Source organism: Lagenorhynchus albirostris, chromosome 1 (genome assembly GCF_949774975.1).
Source record: "Lagenorhynchus albirostris chromosome 1, mLagAlb1.1, whole genome shotgun sequence".
In the NCBI taxonomy this organism is placed as follows: Eukaryota; Metazoa; Chordata; class Mammalia; order Artiodactyla; family Delphinidae; genus Lagenorhynchus; species Lagenorhynchus albirostris.
Window position 1 is genome coordinate 159,554,568 of NC_083095.1, and position 18,525 is coordinate 159,573,092.

General features: G+C 41.3%; 2 protein-coding genes and 1 long non-coding RNA gene across 9 annotated transcripts in view; 1 reads left to right on the forward strand and 2 right to left on the reverse strand.

Annotated features, from left to right (window-relative positions):
• The window catches only part of MTHFS (methenyltetrahydrofolate synthetase), a 51,980-nt gene extending 49,581 nt beyond the window's left edge, over positions 1–2,399 (reverse strand). For 2 of the 4 annotated variants that reach the window (XM_060157202.1, XM_060157212.1), the window contains exon 1: positions 2,141–2,399. In XM_060157202.1, coding sequence (XP_060013185.1) covers positions 2,141–2,257 — 117 coding nt within the window. In that variant the 5' untranslated portion in view covers positions 2,258–2,399. Of the gene's footprint in view, positions 1–1,735; positions 1,853–2,140 lie in introns of those variants that run through there. The other 2 variants (XM_060157224.1, XM_060157221.1) reach the window with 2 other exon arrangements.
• On the forward strand, positions 2,106–8,259 carry LOC132524814 (uncharacterized). Of its 3 annotated transcripts, XR_009542050.1 has the most exons (5): positions 2,106–2,383; positions 2,649–2,767; positions 3,052–3,138; positions 6,677–6,751; positions 7,484–8,259. It is a non-coding gene; the product is annotated as an uncharacterized LOC132524814 (long non-coding RNA). The 3 variants fall into 3 exon arrangements; XR_009542049.1 differs by lacking the exon at positions 3,052–3,138; XR_009542052.1 differs by lacking the exon at positions 3,052–3,138 and having other exon boundaries at positions 2,106–2,350.
• The window catches only part of BCL2A1 (BCL2 related protein A1), a 66,971-nt gene continuing 56,317 nt past the window's right edge, over positions 7,872–18,525 (reverse strand). For both annotated transcript variants that reach the window (XM_060157236.1, XM_060157244.1), the window contains exons 2-3: positions 16,093–16,690; positions 7,872–8,111 (exon numbers count right to left, since the gene is read on the reverse strand). In XM_060157236.1, coding sequence (XP_060013219.1) covers positions 8,004–8,111; positions 16,093–16,512 — 528 coding nt within the window. In that variant the 5' untranslated portion in view covers positions 16,513–16,690 and the 3' untranslated portion in view covers positions 7,872–8,003. The remainder of the gene's footprint in view (positions 8,112–16,092; positions 16,691–18,525) is intronic.

The window sequence follows — 18,525 nt, forward strand, 5'->3', positions numbered from 1 at the left end:
AGAGGACTTGTCCAAGGCCATATGCAGCTAAAACACAGTGGAGCCAGATTAAATCCAGAGCTAAAGAGTTCCAAGACCCATGTTAAATTGTCTTTCCTTCTCTTGCCAAAATATTCCTGCACATGTTCACCCACCCTATCTTCCCTTCACCTGACAAAATTCATCTTGTACTACAAAATATTTCTCAAACTTCTCCCTACAGAAAGAAAGCCTTCTGATTCCCCCTCCCCTAAGCTAGGTTTCTACAGCTTTGGTGTTTACCTTTACCCTGTATCTCAAAGCACTGCAATTCTTTATTCACATGTCTGTTTCCTCTTGAAGACTCTCTGCTCCTTCAGAGTAACAATCCTACCCTAATATTTATTTATTTGGCTGCGCTGGGTCTTTAGTTGCAGCATGTGGGATCTTTTAGTTGCGGCATACGGGCTCTTAGTTGCAGCATGCAGGATCTAGTTCCCTGACCAGTGATCGAACCCGGGCCCCCTGCATTGGGAGCGCAGAGTCTTAACCACTGGACCACGAGGGAAGTCCAATAAGCCTATCTTTTTCATTCCTACAACCCACTACATAGCAAAGTATGGCCCACAGTATGAGTTCAATATATGTGAATTAATTAGCTAAACTTTAAGCACCTAGAGAGTAAGGATAAGATCCTATACTTCTCTACATCTACTAAAGCAACTAATGCCTTCCTCATATAGCTAAAAGTACTGAGTTTGAATAAATAAGCTAACATCTGCATAGATCCCCTCCCGCACACCTATGTATATGGAGAGGGGAATGAAATGCTTGTATTTGCTTTACTGCTTTAACCCATAGGAACCTTGAATTTGAGAAACTAATGGATGATAGACTAGTGAAGGATAATTAAGAAATTCTTACGGCATATCTAATTTCAAGGGACATCAAGGAAAAGAACTCCCATGCTAATTTCCGAATATAACATTGGTATCTATGTCAGAGACAAGATGCTGGGGAAGAGGGATCATTAGTTTGACTTAGAATTACTAACATTTACTTATTCACGGGACATCAATTTTTTTTCCTTCGTGCGTCCAACAAAAACCAGTCTCCCAGACACGTGCCTTCAGGGCAGGATCTGTCCGCCATTTTACTGATACGAAACCTGGCATTACATGAACTTGTATTATACTACAAGGTAGTATATAACAAGTCAGTCTGCGAAAGTAACAAAATCGAGGTATTATAACCAACAGGCACGAAACTGGACTCATTCCCCTAACTTCTCTCTTCTGCTTCCTATCTTCTTGGGCAGCCTAAGTATGAGAATCAGTTCTTTCATTAATTCAAAAAAGCATTTAATGTTCACCTACTGAGTGATGAGAAGGCTAGGCCCTGAGGCTACGGAGACAGGGCTCTGCCCTCCACAGGCTCACTGAAGGGCTTCCATCCTTGAGCATCTCTGCACCCCATTTTGGGCTCCCTCGTCTGAAGTAATTGCATCTTTCTCTGTTCATTTTACTGCTATGACTGGACTCTAATTTTTTTTTTTTTTTTTTTTTGGTCGCGCTGCGTGGCATGTGCGATCTTAGTTCCCCGACCAGGGAGCCAACCCGCGCCCCCTGCAGCGGGAGCGCTGAGTCCTAACCACCGGACCGCCGGGGGGAAGTCCCCTGTAATTCATTAAGACTCTAAGACTCACTGAAGGCACACTGGCGCTGAGGTGTCCGCCCGTCTCCCCCTCCAGATCTTTCTGCTCTCACGCTGCTCTTACCTCAGCAGTCTGTCACCCACTTCCATCCTCTCCCTCACAAACCCCATAACTCTCCACGGCGCGAACACAGAACCCAACAGCGTTCCAACACCCACAACTGGACTTGCGCGCGCTGAGGGGAACACTGCGCGCCCTCAGAGGAACACTGCGCGCCCTCAGAGGAACACTGCGCGCCCTCAGAGGACGTGCGCGCGCCGGGCGGACGTGCGCGCGCCGGGCGGACGTGCGCGCGCCGGGCGGACGTGCGCGCGCCGGGCGGACGTGCGCGCGCCGGGCGGACGTGCGCGCGCCGGGCGGACTGCGCGCGCCGGGCGGACTGCGCGCGCCGGAGGCTTGCGCCTGCGCACATCCGCAGGCCTGGAGGCTTCCGAGTCCTGCGTTACGGTGGCTGTTGCGTTCTCCCACCTTCTGGGCCAAGAGGCTGGACTGGCGCAGCCGCTCCTCGGCGCTCAGCGCCCGCAGACGCCGCTTCAGCTCGGCCCGCAGGCTCCGCTTGGCGCTGCTCACGGCCGCCGCCGCCATCTCGCGGGTGCGATCCGGGTCCCGTCCGCAGGCCGCTGGGTCCGCTGGCCCCCCGCTTCCGGGTCGCCGGGCGCACCACGCCTCCCGCCCTTGGTACCCGAACTACGTGCAGCCTTCGCGGTCAATGTACGCCCCTCCCCCAGCAAGTCGAGGGCAGCCGTGACAGATCTGCACGCCTGACCTCCCTGGGCCGGCGGTACTACTGGAAGGAGTTCTATAAAGACTCAGGATTCCCTGGGTGCCACGTGTCGTGTAGTACTGGGGCTCTCTGGGGCCTGAAAAGGCAAAGGCAGGCCGAATAGAGAAATTTACATGATACACAGACCTGTTAGCTAAAGGGAAGATGACTTTTTTTTGTCTGTAATAACGCCTTCCTCTTTTTCTTTTCCAGTAGCTGGGAGGGAGCTGGTTTACTGCCGATGGGCGGGACAGATGCTTGATGAAGCAAGTGATTTTCTCTTACTATCAGCATGTCTCTTCTGTTCACCTCTGGAGAACTCAGGACTGAAAGTTAGTTCATTACAGGCTCAAGGTCCAACAATATTTTCACTGTAGAATAACTGGAACTTGCTCCTGCTATAAAAGTTCTGTTTCGGGACTTCCCTGGCGGTCCAGTGGTTAAGACAACGCTTCCAAAGCGGGGGGTGCGGGTTCATCCCTGGTGGGGGAACTGAGACCCCACATGCCGCATGGCCAAAAAAATAAAATTAAATTTTAAAAAAAAGGAAGTTCTGTTCTTTCAGAAACTGAAGACTTGAGGAAGTGGAGACACCAAGAATTTTTTTCTCTTGCAGGGCATGTGACTTGGATTGGGAGCAGAGAGGATAGTAGCTCAAGGGAATAACTAGGCGTGGAGAAAGGCTCAGTAATCTGATGAAAAGGTGAGAAAGTTAATAATTCGGTGGGTAAAGAAAATAAACTGAAATTGTTGGAAGTTTAGAGAAAATAAACAGTGTGGTACTGCCACTTGAATATACAGTGGACCAGTGGAATAGGATAGAAAGAACAGAAGGAGACATAGAACAGACTTACTAGCCTCCATAATCACATAAGCCAATTCTTTATATTCTCTTTATAGATAGATATTGTCTATTTGTTCTGTATCAATACATACATATAAATATACACACACACATACACATATATCAGGAAATATTAATAGGAGATATATTATCAGGTATATATAATAAGATATAAGATATCCTACTGGTTCAGTTTCTCTGAAGAACTCTAATACAGATTTCTATATGCTAACAATGAATAATCTGACATTTAAAAAACAATTCCATTTACAAGAGCATTAGAAAAATAAAATACTTAGGAATAAATTTAACAAAGGGAGAGTTAAACTTCTGAAAGCAACATAGCATTGTTGAAAGAAAGAAAACCTGTATAAGTGAAAGGACAGCTCATGTTTATAGATCGGAAGACTTAGTATTTTTAAGATAGCAGTACTCCACAAATTAATCTATAGAATCAATGCAGTCCCTATCAAATTTGGCCTTTTTGCAGAAATCAATAAGCCAATCCTAAAATTCATATGGAAATGCAAGGAACCCAGAATAACCAAAACAGCCTTGAAGAAGAAGAACAGAGTTGGAAAACTCACACTTTCCAACTTCAAAAGTTACTACAAAGTGACAGTAATCAAGACAGTATGGTATTTGCTTAAAGATAGATAGGAAAATGTCATAGAATTGAGAGTCCAGAAATAAGCCTTTACATTTATAGTCGATTTTTTTTTTTTTTTGACAGAAGTACCAAGATAATTCTATAGGTAAAGAATAGTCTTTTCTAACAAATGATGCTGGGACAACTAAATGTCTACATGCAAAAGTTAACTCTAAGTAGATCAAAGACCTAAATATAAGAGCTAAAATGAAACTCTTGGAAGAAAACATAGGCATAAATCTTCATCACCTTGACTTCGGCAGTGGTTGCTTATAACACCAAACCACAAGCAAGAAAGGAAAAGTAAATTGGACTTCATCAAAATTAAAAACATTTGTGCATCAAAGGACACTATCAAGAAAATGAAAAGACAGCCTACAGACTGGGACAGAATATTCACACAAGTCATATATCTGACAAGGGACTTGTATCTAAAATATATAAAGAACTCAAACTCAACAATTAAAAAAATATATATATAATCCAATTTAAAAATGCACAAAGGACTTGAATAGACATTTCTCCACATCAGATATCCAAATGACCAATAAGCACTTAAAAAGATCACCATTAGTCATTAGAGAAATCCAAATCAAAACCACAGAGAGGTACCACTTCTTACTAGGGTGGCTATAGTCAAAAAAACAAGAGATAAATGTTGACAAGGGTGTGGGGAAATGGGAACCCTTATAATGTTCTACATATACATACAAGAAGGGTGTGGAGAGAAGCCAAAATAGAATACAAGCAGGGATGAACAAACTGAACTGTATTGTCAGTGATTAGCATAACCACAACAAGTGGGTGGAGAAGAAAAAAAACTAAGTTAAGTAAGTTTGGAAAACAGTATTTTGACTGTATACTGTAAGGCCAAAGACAAAAATAACTTTATACAAATATTGCACTCTAGTTAGTACATTTATTTTTCACAGGGGTGTATATTAACAATTGTGAAGTGACTTTATTCTAGAATTGAACAAATAAGGAAAGATATTATGGATAATGAGTCAGGTTTCTCCTTGTTGGAAAAACAAGTTACACATAAAGAAAGAGGGAATTGGGGAATGAACCCTGTGGTGCTAGATAATTAGAAGTGTCAGTATTGAAACTAACACAACATTGTAAATCAACTATACTCCAAAAAAAAAAATGAAGTGTCAGTATGAACCCATGATTTTAAATATATAAACAAATGGATAGATACAGAAATAAATAGAGATATGTATGTTAAAAGCACACATATATTTCCTAGCTCTGTTTGGGAGAGGGCCAGAAGCAGTGACACTGCAGTAGCAATGAAATCTAGCATCCAGATCTTGATTTCTAAATATTCTCTGATAAACAACCAGGGCTTCTTGATTCTAGAGTTGAGGCAGGAACAAGATGGGCCTGGAACAAATTGTAGGGCCATAGAGTAAGGAAGTGATTTTTTAAAAAATAAATTTATTTATTTATTTATTTTTGGCTGTGTTGGGTCTTCATTGCTGCATGCGGGCTTTCTTTAATTGCAGTGAACAGGGGCTACTCTTCGTTGCAGTGCGCTAGCTTCTCATTGCAGTGGCTTCTCTTGTTGCAGAGCACAGGCTCTAGGCGCACGGGCTTCAGTAGTTGTGGCTCGCGCGCTCAGGAGCGCAGGCTCAGTAGTTGTGGCGCATGGGCTTAGTTGCTCCATGGCATGTGGGATCTTCCTGAACCAAGGCTCAAACCCATGTCCCCTGCATTGGCAGGTGGCTTCTTAACCACTGCTCCACCAGGGAAGTCCCTATGTTTTTATTTCTTTTGAATAAATACCTAAGAGTGGAGTTGCTGGGTCCTACAGCAAGTATGTGTTTAACTATATGAGAAGTTGCCGATCTGTTTTCCAAAGCAGTTGTACAGTTTACCATTATCACCAGTGGTGGATGAGAGTTCCAGTTATTCCACATCTTCCTCAAGGGTGGTATTATTAGTCTTTTTTATTTTAGCCATCCTGGAGGATGTGCAGTGGTCTCATTGTGGTTTTAATTTGCATCTCCCTCATGATTAATGGTGTCCAGCATCTTTTCCATGTCTGTTGACCATCTACTTTTGTGTGTGAAGTGTGTTCCAATTTTTTGCCAATTTTTTTTTTTGCGGTACGCGGGCCTCTCACTGTTGTGGCCTCTCTCATTGCGGAGCACAGGCTCCGGACGCTCAGGCTCAGCGGCCATGGCTCACGGGCCCAGCCGCTCCGCGGCATGTGGGATCTTCCCGGACCGGGGCACAAACCCGTGTCCCCTGCATCGGCAGGCGGACTCTCAACCACTGCGCCACCAGGGAAGCCCTTTTGCCAATTTTTAAATTAGGTTGAAGGTCTTGTTGTTATCGAATTGTACGAGTATTATATTTATTCTGGATACAAGTCCTTTGTCAGATAATAATGTGACATATATTATCTCTCATTCCATGGCTTGCTTTGAGATTTTTTTTTAAACAGCTTTATTGAAATATAATTCACATACCCTCTCTTTGAGTGCTTAACTGTGTCTTTTAAAAGAATTTCAAAATTTTGGTGATTTCTAAATTACCATTTTTTTTCTTTTCTGGTTCAGGTTTTTTGTGTTGTAGCTAAGAAATCTTTGCCTACTCCAAGGTTGTGAAGATTTTCTCCTGTGTTTTCCTCTTGGAGTTTTATAGTTAACATTTAGGTCTGTGATCTGTTTTCACTTTCATTTTTGTGTTTGGCTTGAGGTAGGAGTTGAGGTTCATGAAAGTCTTTTTTCTTTTAAGCAAAGTGCTAAACAGAACACACAGTGAGCTGCACTTTGAAAGACCAGGTCACCAACCAAGCCAGAAACAGAAACGGTCAGTGATATCTCAGTGTCACTTTGTTAAATAGATCATGGCAGTGTAAAAGCCAGGGTTTGTGGTTTCTTGTGCAAGTGTATTCCAGGTAGCAGTACCCTTACACATGCTTCCTGTTTATGTCCGTTCATGACTATTCATTCCCACCACTTAGCTCTGATTAATGCAAAAATGAATCAAAACGTAACACATTTCAGAAGGGGGGAGGGGAGGCACTTGGCTGAAGGAGGAAGAAGAAAATGCTCCCTGCCTCCTGCAGACACAAGCCCAGGTGGCCTAGGTAGTTGCCTCTCAGATGTGATTTGATAAGTAACCAAAGCAACTTTTGTCAAAAATATTTCCCTGCTAGCTTGCCCCAAAGTCCTAATCCCCACCGTTAAGAATCACTATGAGAGGTAAAGCATGAATTAACTGAAAGCCCCTGTGAAAATGCCCATAGCCTGAAGGGGGTTGCTGGGGAGGGAAGGCTCTGGTTTCTTTATTGGATCAATCAACAACTTCCTAGGAAAGGAAAAGCAAGCCCCAGTGGGGCAGATATTGTATTGAGGGAGGAAAAGGAAGAGTGGGAAAGTCGAGAACAAGGTACCGTGCTCCCATATCGCAACCAGATTTGCTGACCTAAAAATCAGAACACAGGGGCTAATAAATGACATAATTTTCTACTTTGTGAAATTTTTAAATAGAGAGTTTACCAGTGGCCCAATGTTGAATCGTTTACCTGTCTTTGTTCAGACTATCCCGGAGTCTCCTCCATATCTGGTTGCCATATTCGTCAACTTTACATGGCAACTGTAAAGTGTGGCAGAGAGGGCATTGGTGGAAAACCCTACGTAAGCATCTAGGGGCACTGGGGACTCCAGAAAGCTTGGAGCCCAGAGGTGCATGGGAAGCAGACCTCACCCATCATCAGTCTAGACTGGTGACACCGAAAATGATTTTTGGGTAATGGACACACCCTTAAGAAAATCTGCCGAAGACATCACCTTCCTGGTCATCATTCTCTTAATTCAATCTCTGTACCCTGTATTGAGCTTTACCCTCTTGTTGGACCCGCAGGCAGGACACAAATTACGTATAGAAACAAATACATACAATTTATTCATTAAAATGGGGACAAAATTCCCATAACTCTGGAATGTCAAGTTATATCATCAAAGTTATTTGTTTAGAAGTAGAAGTAAGTGTTGGCAAGTGCTTCTTGTACGATTCAAGAAAATTAGGCAGATTTCACAATATGGAGTGTCCTTTTTGGTCAATAGTACTGCTTCAGGAGACATAATATTTCACAGATCTTTCCTGTAACTTCCAGAAAAGTCAGCCAGCCAGATTTGGGTTCAAACTTCTTTACAAAGCCATTTTCCTATGAGAGAACAAATTTAACATTTTAACAATTAGTGGAGACTAAGTTTGCTGGAATGAAAAGCAAAGAAACTTTCATTTAAATAATGCAGGTAGTCAATCTTCTCTGTACTTTCACCAGTTTTATTCTATTCATCCTATTATCATTCTCTATCATTCTCTATCTCCCATTCTCTATCATTCTCTATCTCCCATTCCAGACAGCGCTGTCCAATAAAAATATAGTGCGAGCTTCCTATGTAATTTTTTTTAGTAGCCACATTTTTTTTTTTTTTTTGCGGGATCTTAGTTCCCCAACCAGGGATTGAACCCACACCTTCTGCAGTGAAAGCGCAGAGTCCTAACCACTGGGTCGCCAGGGAATTCCCAGTAGCCACATTTTTAAAAGTAAAAAGAGGCAAAATTAATTTTTCAAATATATTTAGTTCATCTAAAATGTTGTGATTTGGGGAGTTCCCTAGCGGTCTAGTGGTTAAGACTCTGCACTTCCACTGCAGGGGGCGTGGGTTCGATCCCTGCTTGCTGAACTAGGATCCCGCATGCCTGCCTCACAGCCAAAAATAAATGAATGAATGAATGAGTAAATAAATAAACTGTTATGATTTCAATATGTCATCAATATGGAAACAAGATATTTTACTTTTTTTTGTACTGAATCTTTAAAACCCAATGTGTGTTTGTACTTAGGGCATCTCTTAATTCAGACCAGCCACACGGCAACTGTTCAAGGGTCACAAGTGACAAGTGGCTGCTCTATTGGATGGCATAGCTCTAGAGGACAGAAAATCTATCTTTTTTTCCCTCTTTTTCTTTCAAATGTCTGGTATTGAAATATGCATTTATATTTGTAAACTCCATTGTGCTGAGAGTCATAAGGACTCAACAGTAAAGCGAGATTAAATCAGTGCCTCTGAGCCTGTGAGAACATTGTGGTTTCCATTACAGTTCATTCTCTTTTTGATTAGACATGTTTTTTTTAAAAATAAGAGTATAAACCAGACACTGTATGTAATTAATTTATAATCTATTCTTATAGAGCATCCTCACTGAAAAGTACCTATGAGATCACCCGGCCTAATGCCCTCTCTTATTTTCACAAATGAGGAAACTGAGGTCCAGAAGAAAATAAGTTACATAAGGTTACCTGACTTCCTAGTGCTTGGACCTCTACTGGGATGCAGACACCGTTCTTTTCACTCCATAAATTTTCAAACCACCACCAAGAAGATTAGAAAATAGTTAAAATAATTTTTTTTTAATGTTCGTCCTGTAAACATTTGCTCTACCTCCAGCAAGTTCCATTTCTGGGGGTTACAAATGCCTTCAAGTAGTTCACAGTCTAGTGTGACTAACATCAAAATGTAAACCAAGCAGATTTCTTTGACAGAGAACTCTGTAGTGCCTTGGAATTGCCTTTTTGAGCATCACTGGCAGCACAGACAAACACCAGTCAGGTGGATTTTCCATTGAAAAGACTGAGCAAGAAAGCCAGCGTCCACTAACCCTCTGTGTGAAGTGTGGAGTCATGCTGGGAGATGCATGCTGTCACATGCTAACAGAGGAGATAGACTGCCCCTTCTCTTCTTCCTCTGTCCCCTGCCCTTACACACTCACACATTTCCCGTACATTCTAGGTGTGCATGCACTTCAGTGCTCGCCTTCCTAGAATTTTCACAAACCCCGTGTTAATGGGGCACTCTAAAATGATTTTTATTATTGTTACAATGATCACCATCTATTACAATTAGGCAGATAATATGTCATCCTCATATATATTAAAGTTCTAAACTAAAGCATGAACAAAGGAGGGACTTCCCTGGTGGTCCAGTGGTAAGACTCCGTGCTCCCAATGCAGGGGGCCCGGGTTCGATCCCTGGTCGGGGAACTAGATCCCGCATGCATGTCACAACTAAGAAACCCGCATGCGACAACTAAGACCGGGCGCAGCCAAAATAAATGAATAAATATTAAAGCGTGAACAAAGGAAAAAACTGACAAATTCAGCAATATGAAGATGAAAGTTTTTTTAAAACGATAAGAAACTAAAGAACAACAGACCAGGAGACTATTTACATTTGCCATGAAAGAGTTCGTTGAAATGTAAGAGAAAAGCATCAAGCCCTTAATAGTTAAAAAAGGCAAAGGCTGGGCTTCCCTGGTGGCACGGTGGTTGGGGGTCCGCCTGCCGGTGCAGGGGATGCGGGTTCGTGCCCGGTCCAGGAGGGTCCCACATGCTGCGGAGCGGCTGGGCCCGTGGGCCATGGCCGCTGGGCCTGCGCGTCCGGAGCCTGTGCTCCGCAACGGGAGAGGCCACAACAGTGAGAGGCCCACATACCGCAAAAAAAAAAAAAAAAAAACGGCAAAGCCTGTTAAAAAGAGAAATATATATCATTAACAAGTATATGGGGGGAAGAGGGGGTGGGATGAATTGGGAGGTTGGGATTGCCATATATACACTAATATATATAAAATAGATAACTAATAAGAACCTGCTGTATAAAAAAATAGAATTGTCTTTAAAAAAGTATATGGGAAAAAATTCCACATTACTAGCAGTTAAATAAATTCACATTTTAATATATGTTATTTTTTTAGACGTATTAAATTGACCTTGTTATCTTAAGCCTATTAAATCCTCAAAATTATATCTAATGGTTCCGCCCAATGCTGGTAAAGTTGTGACATTGTCCCATTGATACAAACCTTCTGAAAGCAATATGTATTCCAATATGTATAAGTAGTGTAATTATACTCATATATGAACCAATCATTCTAGTGTTAGAAAGTGATCATGAGGTGGTCTTCTAAAATGGGGGGGGGAACCATCTTCATGTTCAGTATTGAAGCATTATTTCTAAGAAGGGAAAACAGAAACCAACCCAAATGTCTAACAGTTGGGCGTGGCTTAAGTAAATTATGATGCCTAAAACTGGAGGGATATTCTGTAGACTTGAAAGTGTTAACATGGAATAAGTGAGGCAAGTTGTTTAAAAAATCACTCTGACTGCTATGTGGAGAACAGACCATCGCAGGGCAAGCATGGAAGTAGGGACACTGATAGGAGGCTCTTGACATAGTCAAGTGAGAGAGGAAAGTTGCCTGGAGGCACTGGATATGCAGTATTTCAAAGGTGCCCCCAAGAGAATTTGCTGATGAGTTGGACAGAGGGTATGAGGGAAAGGGGTCACGGGTGACTCCCAAAGTTAGAGAGCTGAACTTAGGTTTCCTGAAGGACCCACAGGAACACTTGAACTATGTTTCACCTTAGTTTTCATTAAATGATTTTTAAATCTCAAGTTAAAATTCAAAAGAAATACAAGACGAATCTGGCCCCCAAATCTATTTAATCAAAGGATATGTAAGAATTCTTGAGATTGTATTACATTACTGCTAGATCTTTACGCCTTTTGGAGATGCCTTTGCTGGATTGAATACTTAGTCAGTCGTCTACATGCCTGTGTATGTCCTTTTATTTGCCTTCACCAGACCATTATTTAAAGCAAGACGATCATAAAAAAATACAACCTACTTTGCCTAACTCTTATGACTCAGGCTTTAATATACTGGTCACTTGGAAAGCACCAATTCTGACTGTACATCCCTACTTTCAAAAGGGGCTTTCTTTTGGTATTAGAGTAGTTTTAAGAATTACATATTTAAACTTTCTGGAATTTCCCATATAACCTTCATAGTTGTATTAATATCTGACAGTTTACAAAGCACTCTTACAGAAATGTCCTTTAATCTTTTAACTTCCCTTCTAAGGTACGTATTACTGTCTTCATTATATATTACATATAACATAATATTTATTATATTTATTATATTAGGAATTTGAGTTTCAAGTTACTTCTGAAACTCACTCAAGATCACACTTCTAGTGAATGGGAAAACCAGAGTTCAAATCTCAGTTTCTATGCTAGTTCATTCAATCACTCCATCAACAAATATTTGTTGGCTACCTTCTATACCATAGGCCCTGGGCCAAGCATGCAGTATTCAGTGGTGCATTAGGTAGACATGATTCCTCCCGTGTGGAGCTGAGGGCTGAGTGTCCTTTCCACTCAACCAGCACAGGCACAGGAGAATGCTTAACTGAAGAGGGCAAACGTAAGAAAGCCACCTAGCTGCAAAGGAAAGGCAATCCCAAGGGGTGAGATGAATTTCATCTCAGGCACATTCTAATGGTTTTTAAGAACCAGCCTTTCCTCATGAATGCCAAAGACTGATAAAAAACAAATAGCACTAGCTCTCCTGTGAGATCTATGAGAGCCTATTCGTTTTCAGCACGTCAACTTGGCAGAGGGACAGGAGGAAATAACGGTAAATGTGGAAGAGGAATAGAAAGCGAGATGAGAAGCAGCAAAGAAAAAAAGGAAAGAAAGAAAAGAAGGGAGAAAGGGAGGGAGGGAAGGAAAAAGGGGAGGAAGAAAGGAAGGAAAGTTACTCAATCTCATAAATAAGCTAATTTATGAGATTATGACCCCATTTTTGATACACTGGTCTTATTTTTAAACCTTTAGGGCATCTGTTTTAGATGGTGGCTAATATCTAACTATAGTTGATGATATAATTTCTGGAGATTAAATCTATTCAGGGAAGTTAGGCAATACTACTACAAATAATAACAATAGCTCTAAGCTTGTATTGAGTTCTTATTTGTAGAAACTGTGTTCTGGGTGCTTTATATATAATATTAATTGATTTAATCCTTACACCAGTCCTGGGAGATAGATGGCAATAGTGTCCCCATTTTACACATGAGGTTTAGGGAAGTTAAATAACTTGTTTACGTCACACAGGTAGTAAGCATGAAATGAACTCAGGTCCGTCTGATTCAGAGTTGGTGCTCTTATTATCTCTGCTGTCCTCACATACCACATTCTTGATCCAAAAGTTTTCATAAAATCTCTGGGCACACTTAAAATTTAATTAAATATGGGTACTCTCTAGTTGTAGGTGAAATGCCCCTCTCATCTCTCATTATAGGCATGCATCTTTAATCTGGAGGCAATGACAAGCACATATGAATGACTGTGGACAGGACAAGAGATCAGTGATTTTTTTGGAGAGTTTTCCAGGACGGTAGAAAGTCAGAAGGTGGTGCTTGCTTCTTGATGAAGTTGTAAAATGCCTCCTCATCTTCCTCTCTTCCTATGGGCCACCTGACTCCACTAGCACAGGCATGGGATTGTACCCTTTCCCTGGAAGTAAGTCATTCAAGAGTAGGTTCATTCATTCGAGCAGATTTGGCAACATCAGTATGCGAAGAAGATACTGGTTTGCCATGCTGGTCTGCACTGATTCACAAAAGCACTGCCCATCTTGAACAGATTCAGTGTCTCCTATGAGCTGGGAAAGGAATATTGAGGTTGCTTTGAAATGACATCTTAAAGGGCATTTCTATTCTGTCTAAGCTGTTCAAGTGGAAAAGTCAAGAGCTTAAAACCTACATAAGGACTCGGTGAAGACTGATGTGGGGGGGGGGCACATGTGTGTTTATATCCTGCCATACTCACTCACACTTACACCTGTACCACCCCCAAAAGATGAGTACACTTCTAGACTTTCTCAGAGACAATTCCACACCCTCCACTAATTATGAGTTCCAGGAGCTTACAAAATTTATTGTTAAGAAGTTAAAATTTTCAGTAACGTTTATTCATTTTCTGGGTGTTCCAAATACAGTGCAAACTCATGCAGAGCTTGTAAACTAGTATGCTCATACGTGGGCCTCCGTGCTAACAAACTTCTGCCTTCACTTGAAACCTACACAGCGTAATAGCTGAAATTTCCACCCGTCCTTCAGTATAGCTTTCCACAGCAACCAGAAAAAAACACGACCAAATATCTCACATGCTTTGTCTAGCCCCAAGTCAGGCTGAGTTCCAGGAAGAAAAGGTGATGGAGAAAGGGGAGTGGCTGCAGTAAGCCCTAACGTTATGCAGAAAGACCTCAACAAAATGCAAAAAACATCAAGTAAAAGATTTCATCAACGTTTAAGACATAAGCACCGAAGACATCTATAGTTTTAAAAGACAACAAATTAGAAGATATCTACCACATATATAAAAATAATTTGTGTCCAGAATATTCCAAGAATTCCTATGAATCAGTGAGAAAAAGACAAAATAATAGGAAAACAGCAAAGGATATAAATAGGCAGTTCTCTGAATAAGAATTACAAATGGTCAATAAACATATGTAAAGACGCTCAATATGAAAAGATGTTTAACCTCACTAGTAATCAAGGAAACAAGAATTAAAACAAGATAAATTAGGTATATATTTTTAAGCCAGCGGAATAGGGAAACTATGACAGACTACTATAACCTAATGTTAGTCAGCTGGGAAGGGAGGAAGTGTGGGATATTTGAACAAGCTGTGACGGGAGCATGACTTGGTAGAACCACTTTGGAGGACAAGAATCTAGTAAATTTTAAAAAGTGTTTACACCATGACCTAGCAATTCTATGTCCCAATATCCATCCTAGAAAAACACACACACAAGGGAAGACATGATTAAAGATATTCAATGAAGTATTGTTTGTGATAGCTCTGGAACTAAATAAATATCTATCAGCTAGAAATAACCATTCAACAGCATTTACATACAACAGCGTATATGTATATAGTATTTTTTTTTTTTTTTGAATATGCTGCGACTTGAGCCCCCTGCAGTGGAAGCTCGTTGTCTTCATTAACCTTGGACGGCCAGGGAAGTCCCTGTGGTACTCTTTTAAATACTTATTAACGTGGAACAACTAAGCCCATGCACCACAGCTACTGAGCCTGCGCTCTAGAGCCCGCGAGCTACAACTACTGAACCCCTGTGCCACAACTAGTGAAGCCCATGCGCCTAGAGCCCGTGCTCTGCAACAAGAGAAGCCACTGCAATGAGAAGCCCACACACCACAACGAAGAGTAGCCCCCGCTCACCCCAACTAGAGAAAGCCTGCACACAGCAACAGAGACCTAACACAGCCAAAAATAAATAAAAATAAATAAATTTTAAAAAATAAAGTGCCCTTGGATAAAAAAAAAGAATACCATGTACTATTTATACAAATAATTTGTAAATACTATAAATTATTTAGTATTATATTAGTATTGTTACATAGTATTTAATAATTTATAACAATTGTTTTTACAAAGAAGTGCTGAGTATATTTTCTATGGATATGTTCAACAGGCATGTTTTGCATGTAAAAGAATTGATACCAGTGGATAGCTCTGGGAAGAGGGGAGGCCAGGGTTTGTGTTGAAGAGAGGACATAAGTGCTGTAAAAAATAAGTATTCAGTGTATTGGGATATAAAGAAAAGCATATAGGTCCAGCTGGGAAAGGCCCCTTATCAATATGAGTTGTAATATAGGCTCCCTGCACGATCTTAGCTTTTTGAGACACTGATAATAAAGTGAATTTTTATTTGGAGATTCTTGAATAGTTTCTTGCTGGTGGTGCAGTACATTATTTTTTTTTTAGTCACCAAGCTTTACCAGCCAGAATTTGTCATATTAGAAAACTGAAAAAAGAATCAATTTGTAAGCAATGAACTTGCAAAAATTTACACCTGTCTTTTGTAACATAATATCTAAATATAACAGCATCTAATACCAACTCTTTCTGTACTAATTCTACATTGTCATGACAACGCTAACAAGAGCTAAGTCTCAGACTAGACTCTGACTCTAAAGATGCATTAGGGAGGTGCATCTTTTATTAATCCCCAAAACTCACTCCTGCAATTTACATGGTTAGGAATAAAAACTGAAACCACAAGAGTTTTCCAACTATAAAGTTTTAAGATTCATTGGAAATGAGCTAGAAATTTTATTTTAAAATTTTAAAACTTTTAAAACAAACTACCCAAGGAAAATATAATCCTTACGTAGTTTTTTTTTTTTTTTTTAATCAGCAAGGAAACTGTCAATTCCTATTTCAAAGTAAAGAACAACGAAGAATATTTCCATCACACATACCCAGCCTCCATTCTGCCTTATCCATTCTCCTGTGTTTTTGGTTATGAACTCTGCAACAAAGTAAGAAATCTCCTTGTAAGTGTCCACATCTGGGGCAATTCGCCTTCCTAGAAGTTTCTTGATGAGAATGCCTTCAAATGCAAATATGGTCACAATCCTTCCCCAGTTAACGATGCCATCTTCAAATTCCCTTTCCATCACTTGGTTGAATATTGTTCTGGCGGTGTCTATGGACACAACATCAATATTGTCCAAGCATGGTTTCAAATTCTTTTCAACTTCGTTTTGGACTGAGAAAGCAACGTCTTGTAACACCCTGGATGTTTTGCTTGGACCAGATCCAGGTTGCGGTATCTGCAAGACGTACTTCAGGTAGTCCTGGGCCAGCATGTGAATATAGCCAAACTCGCTGTCGGTCATCTTCTTCCTGCTGCAGAGCAAAGTCTTGAGCTTGTTCACCTGGAAGTGACCAAGGCAGTCTGAAGCACAAACTCACGCAGCTTCGCGTAATATGACACATGGTATCTGGAGGCTGGTGGAATTTCTGTTTGCATCACTTGATAGTATCCTTCCTCCTTGTCACTTTCATACATAGGCTCTGTGTGAAAGAGAAAGTTTAACATGTGAAAGAAGAAAATGTTTCAAAGAGAGGCCACTTCCTCATCCTGTAAGTGATTAATGCAGGGTTTTTTTGTTGGTTTTTTTTTGGGGGGGGTACGCGGGCCTCTCACTGTTGTGGCCTCTCCCATTGCGGAGCACAGGCTCCGGACGCGCAGTCTCAGCGGCCATGGCTCACGGGCCCAGCCGCTCCGCGGCATGTGGGATCTTCCCGGACGGGGGCACGAACCCGTGTCTCCTGCATCGGCAGGCGGACTCTCAACCACTGCGCCACCAGGGAAGCCCTAATGCAGTATTTAAAGTTTTAAATTCAAGGATGTGGAGAAATTAGAACCCTTATACACTGCTAGCAGGATTGTAAAACAGTGCAACCCCTGTGAAAAGTTTGGCAGTTCCTCAAGAAGTTAAATACTATAGGGACTTTCCTGGCACTCGAGTGGTTAAGATTCTGCTTCCACTGCTGGGGGCACGGGTTCCACCCCTGGCTGGGGAACTAAGATCCCACATGCTGTGCAGCGTGGCCAAAAAGAAAAAAAAAAAAAAGAAAGTAAATGTAGAATTACCTTATGACCCAGAAATTCCACTTATAAGTATATGCCCAAAAGAACTGAAAACAGGGACTCACACAAATCCTTACACACGAATGTTCACAGCAGCATCACTTAAAATAGCCAAAAGGTGGAAACAACCCAAATGTCCATCTGCAGATGGTGAGATAAACAAATTGTGGAAGATTATTCCGCCATAGAAAGGAAGTGCGGATACATGTTACAGCATGGATGAACCTCAGAATCATGATGCCAAGTGAAAGAAGCCAAACGTAAGAGGTCACATATTGTATGATTCCATTTATGTGAAATATCCAGAATAAGTAAATCCAGAGACAGAAGGCAACTTGGTGATTGCCGGAGGCTAAGAGGAGAGGGGAGTAACTGCTTAGTAGGTACAGGCTTTTATTTTGTGATGAAAACGTTTTGGAACCACATAGAGGTGGTGGCTGCACACCATTGTGAAGATACTAAACGTCACTAAATTGTTCACTTTAAAATGGATCATTTTAGGAACTTCCCTGGTGGCGCAGTGGTTAAGAATCCGCCTGCCAATGCAGGGGACAGGGGTTTGATCCCTGGTCCGGGAAGATCCCACATGCCACAGAGCAACTAAGCCTGCGAGCCACAACTGCTGAGCCCGCGTGCTGCAACTACTGAAGCCCACACGCCTAGAGCCGGTGAACCGCAAAAAAGAGTAGACCCCACTCACCACAACTAGAGAAAGCCCCCACTCAGCAATGAAGACCCAACACAGCCAAAAATGAATAAATAAAATAAATAAATTTATTTAAAAAAACTAAAGGGGTTCAAGCTTCTCCATCCCTTTCCTTTCTGTTATTCATTTCCTAAGTCCAGTCTCCTGTCAAAACAGTCTAGTATCTATGGCTGCCCTAAATGTAAGAGATCCTCTAAAAAGTCACACTAGGAAATTAGTAGCTTGATATTCTACTCCCGAGCACCAGGATTATAGAAGAGGTTGATTAGAAAGGACTCCTTAACCCAAAGGAATTTACCTAGGATAGATTTCCTGATCTAGACTTTCAGGTGGATCATCATCCTCGTGGCAGTTGTGGTCACAGCCACTAAAGGTGTGATCACGGTGTTCCAAGCTCTCTTAACAGCATTTTACTCACAGTAATTCAAATACGTTCATCTTTACAACCCAAGAACTTCTGATAGAAGACAAAAACCTGCTATAAGCCAATACCTCTAATTCCTCTTTTTTTAAAAAAAAAATTATTTATTTAGGCTGCACTGGGTCTTA